This window comes from Nicotiana sylvestris, chromosome 4 (assembly GCF_000393655.2).
Source record: "Nicotiana sylvestris chromosome 4, ASM39365v2, whole genome shotgun sequence".
In the NCBI taxonomy this organism is placed as follows: Eukaryota; Viridiplantae; Streptophyta; class Magnoliopsida; order Solanales; family Solanaceae; genus Nicotiana; species Nicotiana sylvestris.
The window spans coordinates 172,435,569-172,448,222 of record NC_091060.1 but is presented as its reverse complement, the minus strand read 5'-3'; the positions used below and the strand labels follow the sequence as shown (position 1 = coordinate 172,448,222).

Here is a 12,654-nt window from a genome sequence, read left to right as displayed (position 1 = left end):
AGTCTCGGTGTGGATACACATAGAGTTTTCGCACTATCGAAGAATTTGAAATAAGACTTTCTTCACCAGGTACGTCTTAGCTCCGATCTATTGATATGTAAATAAATTTTAAACACGAAAAGATCTGCCTACGATTGTTATTGTTTTCCGCTGCGTGTTACGAACACCTATATGCAATCCTTCATATGTGTCATGTTCAAATAAATAATTTGCTTGTGAGACAATGCCTCATGTGAGAACTATATGGTCCACCTCAAAATTTGTGTGGTGTAAATGAATATTCATAAAAGAAATAACTTTGACTAAAGGTGCATACAATGGGAAAATTTTTCTAACAAAATAACTCGCAAGAACCTTAAAGAAGATATACCTTATTGATTTTGGAAGATCCAATATATATTGCTTCACTAATCATCCTGCATTTTAAAATTGCAAAGTATAGATAGACAGTGAACCCTCTTCCTTTTTCCAGGGTTGGAATCGACTGTGGTGCAGTAGTGTAACTGAAACATAGGCGGAATCACCTTGCATTTTAAAATTGCAAAGTATATATAGACAGTGAACCCTCCTCCTTTTTTTGGGCTTGGGACCGGCTGTGGTGCAGTAGTATAACTGAAATACAGGCGGATTTAAAAACTTGCTTTTTTCATTATTGAGCTAAAGATCATTATGTTTCTTACGAGAAAGATTTCTGAATAATTTCATCATAGACCATATTATATGTTGAATGGTTATCATTACTGTCTGTTGCAGATGGGCGAATCAGTATTTTAACACAGTTTGAACTTTTCGCTCTTGATAAAGCAACATAAAGTTGACCATGAGAAAAAACAGGTTCACGTAAGTAAATTCCAACAAAATCTAATATTTGACCTTGAGCTTTGTTTATGGTCATAGCAAAGCACAAGCATAGGAGAAATTGTGTTCTCTTAAATTGAAGAGGTATTTTTTCATCTTGTGATGTTAACAATGGTATTCTCGGAATAAATACATGTGTATTTTTGAAATCACCACTTTCAATTTTAGCACTTATGACATGTGTTCTAAAGTCACAGCATGTTAACCGTGTGTCGTTGCATAAACCTTCGCTAGGATTCAGATTTCGTAACAATATAACTGGACAATTCTCCTTTAAAGTTAACTTATAAGGCGGTAAACCATGAGGATCTAAACTATGTAGAAAATCTTCAAACTGGCTTTGATCACTCTGTTCAATAGTTTCATCTATTGCAACAAAATGTTTTAGATCTTTCTGGGAATTTAGTGATTAACATATTATTTATTTCATTTACAAAGTCATTCTTCGTTGTTAAAATAATACCAGAGGTTATCATAGATGAATTGGGAGAAAATGCATGCAAATCAGGATACGTTACACTAAACAATGCATCCAAGGATTCTGCTTCAATCGTAAAAGGAATAACAAAAGAATCAGGAATCTCTATTTTGTCTTCACAGTTAGTTCTTTTTGTTCCATTTCCAATTCGAAGTAAATATTCACAAAAAGAATGATCTGTTCTTGCGCGCATATTTTCAGATAGGTATAATTTTTCAAGTTTATTCCAAATTTCTGAATACAATAAGCTTTCATGAATAAAATCTTCTTTTTATCCATTTCAAACAACTGGTAGAGTTTGTCTAAAGTCACCACCAAATACAACTACTTTACCACCAAACATTGTATCGATATCCATAATATCTCTCAAAAGTGCATCAACAGCTTCAATCATATTCTTTTTTGTTGTTGATGCCTCATCTCATACAATTAATTCTTCATCTCTAATTAGACGTGCGAGTGAAATTTATTTACTAATGTTACAACGAAAATTATCATCTATATCAATAGCTATTTTGAACCGTGAATGAGCAGTTCGTCCTCCTGAAAGGATAGAAACTGCCACACCAGAAGTTGCAGTTGCTAAAGCTATAAATCGTTGAGACCGGATAGTTGTCAATAATGCACGATATAAAAAGGTTTTACCTATTCCTCTAAGACCATCGATGAAGAAAGCTCTTTGTTTTCCAGAAAATACTCTGTCAAGTATTATATTATATGCACGTAATTATTGAACATTCGATCTCTTCGGTAAGAGCAAGTCTTCTTCACTAACAATTATATTTCTTTCAAAATGAACATCCTTTGCAGTTTCAGAAGCTCTAATCTTCTCTAAAATAAGCTTATACTCATTTATGTCGTGTCCCATAGAGTGTAAGGTATCATTGATATGGCTTAAAACCTTGTGCCGAATACCTTTTTCTTCAAAATCAGAGAAATGTTTAAAGTCTTCGGACATTGAATCTTCAAATATTTTCCATAATATTTTTGGATTAGCAGGATTACAATATACTAACAGTGTGAAAAATAAACGTCTCAAGCTATATGGAATTTGATAGCCTACAGCCTCCGACAGACACTCAATTAGACTGTTGTTATAGTATAATAATCCTTTTTTCTGCTGATTCTCTAAATGTACTACAGGGTCGTTAATTGTGCGAAGATCTTCATATGATTTAGGTCCTCTCACGTTAATTAATAATAACTTGAGATAATACCTCTCTCCTTTTGTTGGGTGGCATGTTACAACACGTCCGATTACGTTACGTTTTTGCCGACGTGTCCACGTTCTATATCCTGGAAACCATACAAAATATTCCAGAAATTCCTTATAAAATAATTGCATAGCTATAACATGTTCATCAGTTGCATTCATAGCAAAAAATTCAGTCAACATTATTTTTTTTCTAATCATCGGATTATTGAGAATTCTATTAACAATTTCACTACTTTTAAAAGAAACAAATTGTTTTCCTTCTACATGTAATTGAAGATAATAAACACTCGAAGTCATTTCACTAATAGGAAAACTAAATAACCTCCATGTCGCTTTAGGGGGTGTTATCCATCTAGCAGATCGATATTCTTTTATTTCATCTATTTCTTCATTGTTATGTATAGAAAAAACAATTTTATCATGTCCTTTGCAAATGTATTTTTAAATATATTTTACAACTTTAATATCAGAACAAACTTCAATATTCATATGACAATCAAATTTACGAAGTAAGTAATGGTTGTATGGGATAACCCATGAATTGTCCAAATATTGTTCCCTTATATGTACAAGTTCGCTTGTGTTTCGTCTTCTATAAATTGGATACGAATTCTTTCCTTTTGATGTTTGCTTAGTAAAATCTTTTGGATAATCAAATTTACAAAATCCTCTTTTTCCCATACATGAATTTGTAGGATTTAAATCACCACACGGTCCGTGCACCATATGTTGAAGCATGCGTGAATAAAGGTGCTCATTGGTATTACAATCAGGCAACTCAGCGCAAACAAACTTATCATAAGATTCAGGTGTTAATGATTTATATTCATCACTAAGTATGATAAGAAAATGAGCATGCGGAAGATCATATTTTTGAAATTCTATAGTATACATAAAAGCAACAACTTTTCCAAAGATTTTTCTTTTCAAGATATATTCTTTTAAGTCTTCTACTTTTTCTCTGAATAAGGTCTATTTTGAGTTTCATCCGTTGATAACAAGTGTTGTTTTATTTCTGGCCAAGACGGATTGCATGTCATAGTTAAAAGAATATCAGGTTTTCCAAAACGTTGTACTAATGCAACAACGTCCATATATCGTCGACGCATATCTCTTAGCCCCTTTTATAAAAGTAACAGGGAGGAATGTTTTCTTGCCAATCTTGGAAGCTTCCGTTTCACCACGTCTTAAAAAATTAATAAGTCCTTGTAGCACATCTATTCGAAACAAATCTTCATTACAAAAATAAAAATCAAATCTTTGTGTTTCTAGCTTTTTGAACACATCTACTATGAATTGTTGAAATAATCTCCCACAATGTAAGACTTCATTTTTTTTATCCTCTCTTATCTGGAATTTGTAACAACAATACTCACGGCAAGAAACCGTCTCTCTTTTTCGTTTTCCTTTTTCCATAGTCTGAGCTTCTATATCAAGAAATCCATCAATGGAACACATGTTCTTTACACTTGGTAATTCTTCATGTTTATAATAATGTTGACCTCTTCGTGCGATTTTTTAATACTACAATGCCATCCGTTTTGGCCGTATGGAAATTATAACATGTATTATAATGGGTCATAACATCCATAATAATACTTTACTGACAGAGTCTTGTCACTATATGTGTATATACGAATATGAGGTGTAAAAATAGTATCGGCAACATTATCATGTACCCATATTCCACCCACCTCTGTTGTAGTTGGTAGATTATATACACGCTGATCTGACTTTGGTTCACATTTAAGCACTATATAATAATCTGATAGTTTCGGAACGTTTGTCAAAGATCTTAAAAAAATGGAATATTGATTAATTGAGAGCACATGCATAAGTTTCTTTACAATTGATTCGTTGATATTACTTGAACAAGCAATTTTATTAGCCAGTTCATTTTCGTTATCGTAAAAGTAGAACTGCATATTCTATTCTTTTTTATCAAAAGGAAGTAAATCAGGTATAAAATGATACATTTGTCCCTGAACTCGAAACATATATATAGCATGATATCTCCTTGCCAAATCTTTATCATTTGTTACACCAAGTGAAGTAAAGGCAAATATATTGTTGTATGTTCTAATGTAGGTTCGAAAGTGCTTAGCTTCTTCAGTATTGCCTTTATACAAATTTGATAATTCATAAGGCAGCTCATATGAATCTAGCTTTACTGACCCGCTACCACAACAAAATCTAGGAGGTTCATATTGAAATCTTTTTGCATTGCAAAATTTACAGTTCGGAACATGTTTTAATTATGCGTAATCCGCATCTTTGTCATTATTTTTCTTATGGATTACTTTGGTCAAGGTATGACCTGTATGTTATATGTATTGTTAAAAAAAGACATGAAAAATATTCTACTAATGAATAAAGTTACTCTAGCATAAAAGAAATACTAACCTTTGCTTGTGGCAGTAGGGAACACATTTTGTTGTCCCTTAGATGTGCGCGATGTTAATCCTGGGGCACACGTTGTCACAATTTAGATGTACACCTAAGTCGTGACGCACTAACAAATATGTTCATAAACGTTCTAGCTTTACCTCTTTCAAATATAGAAAACGCATGAGAAGCATTTTTTCCTTTATCAAAAGAACTTGAGGAAGTATTAACATCATGGACGCTGCCAATTGCGACAAATATGAAAGACATTTTACATTTAATATATTCAAGCAAATGCTTATAAAATAATTACTTAGTAAAATATGAATATTTATATGTCTGTTTCTACATTAACATAACGTAAATAAAAAGTAATAATTCACTGTAGCCTTCGTCGTTAGCAGAAGAAGCTTCTCTTATGATAAGAGCCTTATGTTTTCGAATCATAGGGTGACGCTGATACATTATTCTTTCATCTGGATCAACTGCCGATTTTATGGAACTATTCCATTTTTGCCGCTCAAGTTCTTTGGTGCGGTGTTGTAGTAACATTGCCTCTTTTTTGTTAGGAAATATTTTCCCGTAGATATCACGTCTTGTGACATTCTCGTTAAAGTTTGTATGTTCTGCATATGGCCATTTGTTTCTTTGGCCGGAAGATATTTTTTTTCACAATTTTATTACCACAAGATGACTGCATTTATAGCATTCAAACCAGAAAAGGCGTCGGCGGACCCTAAGTAACAAATTTTGTTGTTCATTCTAGTGATAAATAATAGAAAGATAACAATCCATTGGGGTTCAGTCTTATAAAGACCAATTCTTTTAAAGAAAGTAGATAGCAGCAAAATAAAAAAAAAAACTAAAGAGAACTTAGAATTCACATAAGATATCCAAAATAAACAAATTAATAAAAATAGAGAACAAATTAGAACCCAGCCTTACTTTATTTTCACCTTTGAATCTTAAGACTAAACTAAAGAAAAGATAGTTAATCAAGCCAAAACCACAAAGATCTAATCATTTTGCACAAGAAAAAAAAGTACAACAGAAAAGCATAAATAAAATAAAAAAAGAATGCTCTAAGTTGATCGTTTGAAGATGTGATCTATTTGTAACCTCTTCTCTTATGCTACTGAGGAAATAGGAAGCAAAGTAAATAAAAAGAATAGTCGGTACAATGATGGAGTGAGTTTCACTTGAAGTATTGATATTGACAAAAAATAAAACCATCGAGAGAAATCGAGAAGCAAAGGGGAAGATACGGAAGTCAATAGATGTTACGATCCGGATTTTCCACTCTCAGGAGTCGTGATGGCGCCTACTCGTAGAAGCTAGACAAGCCACGAAATTTAGAAATTTTAACTCCTTCATTTTAGTCCTTTTTAACAATTTGTAATAGTTGGTGATCAATATTTAAATAATAGCGGAAGACGAAAATATGCGAAAGACTTAGACTAATATAATACCCAAAATAAATATGAAAATGCCAACGTGCGTCTCTAACCAGAAACCGGTGTCACAATATTCACGGACTGTCTATGAATACTACATACAAATGTCTGAAGAAAAGAAATACAGTCTGTTTAGAATAAAAATGAAAACAAAACAGATAAGCAGATAGAAGAGATGTTGGGCATGCAGACGCCTACAAGACTACCTCGGAATCTCTGTGGACTGAAGGCTGGCTCCCAAAGTGCTACTGTCCTGGTGCTGCTCCGATATTTGCACAGAGTGTAGAGTGTAGCATCAGCACAACCAACCCCGTGTGCTGGTAAGTGCCTGGCCTAACCCCGGCGAGGTAGTGACGAGGCTAGGACCAGACTCCAGGCAAACCTGTGCAATAATATAATATACGGCGGAAACTAAACAAGAATAAGCAGTTTAAATTGGTGGGGGTGCATGCTTCGGGGATCACATTAAATCCAACCAAAATAAAGAGAAATATGAGAGAAATAACTCAAATCTACAATAAAGTAATAATAACAATGTCGCGGCATGCAACCCGATCCATATAACATTGTTGCGGCGTGCAACCCGACCCAATATAACATTGTTGCGGCGTGCAACCCGATCCAATATATATATAACATTGTTGCGGCGTGCAACCTGATCCTAAATATATAACATTGTTGTGGCGTGCAACCCGATCCAATATATATAACATTGTCACGGCGTGCAACCCGATCCAATATATTTATATACCTTAAACTCAACCATACCACGAGTCCCGGGAAGGGATCAACAATAAACTACATTATCCCGGCAAGAAGGATTCAACAGTGAAAGTATATACGCCCCGGCAAGAGATAATCAGCTATAACCAATCTTAACTCAACCCCTCCTCATAACAGTTAACATTAATACTAAATCATCAGTAATTTCCACGAAAACAAAGTAAATCCTTGCTCAATATCGGGAATCACCACTTAAGCATCCGTAGAATCATTTAAGAACACAACAAATATAAATTTAAGACTCATGGTCATGCTCGACACCAACGTATAGATACTCGTCACCATGCCTATACGTCGTACTCAACAAGAAGCAGGTAGCAATAGGACACAACTCCTAATCCCTCAAGCTAAGTTAGACTGAACACTTACCTCGATACTACGAACACAAATTACAATTCAATTACAGCTTTACCCCTTAATTCCACCGCCAATTCGCTCGTATCTAGACACAAGTTACTTAATTACATCAATGAATACTAAATGAATCAATTGGAATGCATGAAAATGAGTTTCTAAAGTTTTACCCAAAAAGTCAAAAATTGCCCCCGGACCCACATGGTCAAAACTCGAGGTTCGAACCAAAACCCTATTACCCATTCCACCAAAAATCCAAATATATGATTTGTTTTGAAATCGGACCTCAAATCGAGGTCCAAATCCCCAATTTTTGAAAAACCTAGGTTCTACCCAAAACACCCAATTTCCCCCATGAAAATCATTGATTTTAAGTTGAAATCATGTGAAAAGATGTTAATGATTGAAGAAAATGAGTTAGAAATCACTTACCAATATTTTGGAGAAGAAAGGTTATTTGAAAAATTGCCTCCTATGTTTTTGGGGTTTTGAAAAATGAAAAATAACTGAAAATCCTGTTTTAATATACCCCTCTCAAACCCCATGTGCGGACCTCACAAAATAGACTGCAACCGCACGGTCCTTCCTGAGGGTACTGCAGTCCAGTACCCCTGTGCGGACCGCATAAAGTCAACTGCGGCCGCACAGCCCTCCACTGCGCACTGCATAAGGTCGACTGCAGATCGCATTAGCCCCTTCTACGGTCGCTCATGTTTTCTTGCAGACCGCACTGGCGGGTTCAGTGTGATGACCCAAAGGGTCATCACTTGCTTTTAGTTGAATTTTGTGTAGTTGAGGCCTTGAAAACCTCATTATTCATTACTTCGATTTGCGTGTACAGTCCGAACGCGTAGCCGGAAAGCATAAATATAAAAGTTTGTGAAAAATGCTAAGCTTTGGTTATAAAATGAGTAAATTTGACTTCGATCAATATTTTGGGTAAACAGACCCGGACCCGCACCCGTGATTTGACGGTCCCGGAGGATCCGTAGAAAAATATGGTAGTATGCCCGGAAGCGAATTCCGAGGTCCCAAGTCCGAGAAATGAATTTTTGAAAAAAAATATTTTCTAAAATTGTTTAAGAAAATTTGAAAAGAAATCTGATTAGAACATGGTAGTATCAGGCCCGTATTTTGGTTCCGGCACCCGGTACAGGTCTTATATATGGTTTAAGTCATTGCTAAAAAATTTGGTTGAAAATCGAGTCCGTTCGATGTGATTCGGACCTAAATTGCTAAAGTTAATGTTTTATGAAGTTTGAGAAAAAAATTTTGATTTTGAGGTTTAATTCGTTGTTATTGAGGTTATTTTGGCGATTTGATCGCACGGATAAGTCCGTATGATGTTGTTGAGTTAGTACGTATATTTGGTTAGGAGCCCCGAGGGCTCGGGTGTGTATCGGATGTGTTTCAAGGAGTTTGAACTTAAGAAAAAAATTGCAGAAAATAACTGATATGGTATTCTAATGTGCTCTTCGTCGCATTCGCGGGAGAACCCTCGCAAACTCGATGCATTACTTTTTGCTGAAAGTGATTCCTTCTATGCAAACGCATAGCTCAAGTCGCGAACGCGAGGCATTGGGGGTTTATACCTTCGCGAGCGCAGACCTAGCTATGCGAAAGCGAAGGCCAAATGGCCATGGGTAGGGGGAGGGGTAGTTGTCTTACGCGAACGCGACCCGTTGGATGTGAACATGAGGGCTCGAGAAGCTAAAGCTTCAAGAACGTGAGCCCGTTTACTCGAACGCGAAGGCTTAACCAGCCTGACCCATCGCGAAAGCGAAGGGTCTGTCGCAATCGCGTAGAGTAAATTTGCCCAGTTAAATTTTAAATTCCAGAACAGTAGCCTTACCAGATTTCATAAAAATTTCATAAACCCCTTCTTCTCCAAAGCTCTTAGGCAATTTTTGAAGCATTTCTTCACCATAGACACTTGGGTAAGTAATCTTTAACTTGTTTTCTTCCATTTTCATCAACACCTATTAGATTTCTAGGCCTAAAACATGTGATTAAGGGTAGAAAATTAGGGATTGGGGTAGAGTTAGGGTTTTTTGATTAATTGTGATTTAGATCTCGTTTTGGAGTTGAATTTTGGAAATAATTATACATTTGGGCTCGTGGGTGAATGGGTGATTTGATTTTGGTCCGAACCTCGTGTTTTAACCAAGCGGGTCCGGGGTCGATTTTTGGATTTTTGGGAAGAATGATTGGAAAACTATAATTAGGCATTGTATTTGAATTGTTTAGCATTTATTGATTTTATTAAGTCGATTATGTATAGATTCGATTGGTGAAGGTAAGTGTTTGGTCTAACCTTAGCTTGAGGGATTAGGAGTTGTGTCATGTTTGCTATTTTCTTCTTGTTGAGTACGACGTATAGGCATGGTGACGCGTATCTATACGTTGGTGTCAAGCATGACCGTAGGTCTTATATTGTGATTTTCATGACTTGGTGGCATAGAATGAAGAAGGATATCGTTGCATATGTGGCTTGGTGTTTGAATTGTCAGCAGTTTAAGTATGGGCATCAGAGGCCTGGTGGATTGTTTCAGAGGATTGAGATTCCTAAGTGGAAGTGGGAGCGTATCACTATGGATTTCATTAATAGACTTCTGCAGACTCGGAGGAAGTTCGACGTAGTATGGGTCATTATTGATAGGCTGACCAAGTCAACGCATTTCATTCATGTGGCAGTCTCCTATTCATTCGAGAGGTTAGCTAAGATCTATATTCGGGAGATTGTTCGTCTTCATGGTGTGCATGTGTCTATCATTTCGGACCGGGGTACGCAGTTTACCTCGCGGTACCGGAGAGCAGTTCAATGATAGTTGAACACTCAGGTTGAGTTGAGTACAACATTTCATCCTCAAACGGACGGGCAGTCCGAGAAGAACTACTCAGATTTTGGAGAATATGCTCCGAGCTTGTGTCATTGTCATTGAGTACAGATTTTTTCCTTTAGTAGAGTTTGCCTACAACAACAACCACCAGTCAAGTATCCAGATGGCTCCTTATGAGGCTTTATATGGTAGGCGGTGTCGATCTCTCATTGGATGGTTTGAGTCGGGGGATGCTCAGTTGTTGGGTATGGATCTGGTTCAGGAGGCCTTAGACAAGGTTAGGATTATTCAGGACAGGCTTCGTACAGCTCAGTCCAGGCAAAAGAGTTATGCAGACCGCAAGGTTCAAGATATGGCTTTTATGGTCGGTGAGCGGGTTTTTCTTTGAGTGTCGCCTATGAAGGGCGTGGTGAGATTTGGGAAGAAGGGAAAGCTTAGCCCTAGGTTCATTGGTCCGTTTAAGATTCTTAATCCAGTGGGAGAGGTGGTTTATAGACTTGCATTGCCGCCGAGCTTATCAGCCGTGCATCCAGTATTTCATGTGTCCATGTTTCAAAAGTATCACGGCGATCCATCTCACGTGTTAGATTTCAGCACTGTCTAGTTTGACAAGGACTTGTCTTAGGAGGAGGAGCCGGTAGCTATTCTAGACTGGTAGGTTCGTCAGTTGAGATCCAAGAGTTTTCCTTCTGTTCGTGTTCAGTAAAGAGGTCAGCCTCCTGAGGCATCGACCTGGGAGTCCGAGTCTGATATGCGAAGCCGTTATCCCCATCTTTTCCCTGACTCGGGTACTGCCTTCTTCTATCCGTTCGAGGATGAACGGTTGTTTTAGAGGTGGAAAATGTGATGACCCAAAAGGTCATCACTTGCTTTTAGTTGAATTCTTTGTCGCTAAGGCCTTGAAAACCTCATTATTCCTCACCTCGATTTGCGTGCACAGTCCGGGCGCGTAGCCGGAAAGCTTAAATATGAAAATCTGTGAAAAATGCTAAGTTTTGGTAATAAAATGAGTCAATTTGACTTCGGTCAACATTTTAGGTAAACAGACCCGGACTTGTGATTCGACTGTCCCGGAGGGTCCGTAGGAAAATATAGGATTTGGGCGTATGCCCGGAATCGAATTCCGAGGTCCCAAGCCCGAGAAATGAATTTTTGAAGAAAATTGTTTTCAGAAATTGTTTAAGGAAATTTGAAAAGAAATCTGATTAGAACATGGTGGTATCGGGCCCGTATTTTGGTTCTGGTGCCTAGTACATGTTTTATATATGATTTAAGTCATTGCTACAATATTTGGTTGAAAACGTAGTCCGTTCGACGTGATTCAGACCTAAATTGCTAAAGTTGATGTTTTATGAAGTTTGAGAAAAATCTTTTTATTTTGAGGTTTAATTCATTGTTATTGAGGTTATTTTGGCGATTTGGTCACACAGATAAGTTTGTATGATGTTGTTGAGTTAGTAAATATGTTTGGTTAGGAGTCCTGAGGGCTCGGGTGTATATCGGATGTGTTTCGGGGAGTTTGAACTTAAGAAAAAAATTGCAGAAAATAACCGATCTGGTATTCTGATGTGTTCTTCTTCGCGTTCGCGGGAGAACCCTCGCGAACGTGATGCAATACTTTTTGCTGGAGGTGATTCCTTCTACGTGAACACGTAGCTCAGGCTCGCGAATGCGAGGCAATGGGGGTTTATACCTTCGCAAGCACTGACCTAGCCACGCGAACATGAAGGCCAAATGGCCATGGGTAGGGGGGAGTGGTAGTTGTCTTACGCGAACACGACCCGTTGGACGCGAACGCGATGGCTCGAGAAGCTAAAGATTCGCGAATACGAGCCTGTTTATGCGAACGCGAAGTCTTAACCAGCCTGACCCATCGCAAACGTGAAGGGACTGTCGCGATCGCGTAGAGTAAATTCGCCCAGTTAAATTTTAAATTCCAGAACAGTAGCCTTACGGGATTTCATAAAAATTTTATAAACCCCTTCTTCTCCAAAGCTCTTAGGAGATTTTTGAAGCATTCCTTCACTATAATCTCTTGGGTAAGTAATCTTTAACTTGTTTTCTTCCATTTTCATCAACATCTATTAGATTTCTAGGCCTAAAATATGTGATTAAGGGTAGAAAAATTGGGATTGCGGTAGAGTTAGGTCTTTTTGATTAATTATGATTTAGACCTCGTTTTGGGGTCGAATTCTGAAAATAATTATAGATTTGGGCTCGTGGGTGAATGGGTGATTTGATTTTGGTCCGAACCTCGTGTTTTGACCAAGCTGGTCCGGGGTCAAT

The 12,654-nt window shown here is 37.2% G+C and overlaps 1 protein-coding gene across 1 annotated transcript; it reads right to left on the bottom strand.

Annotated features, from left to right (window-relative positions):
• Positions 1 to 676: 676 nt before the first annotated feature.
• On the bottom strand, positions 677 to 1,730 carry LOC138890525 (uncharacterized). Its single transcript, XM_070173919.1, has 3 exons — positions 1,670 to 1,730; positions 1,322 to 1,570; positions 677 to 1,224 (listed from the first exon to the last, which is right to left on the bottom strand). Exons 1-3 carry the CDS (start codon positions 1,728 to 1,730, stop codon positions 677 to 679), a joined length of 858 nt encoding a protein of 285 aa, XP_070030020.1.
• Between the last annotated feature and the right edge of the window lie 10,924 nt (positions 1,731 to 12,654).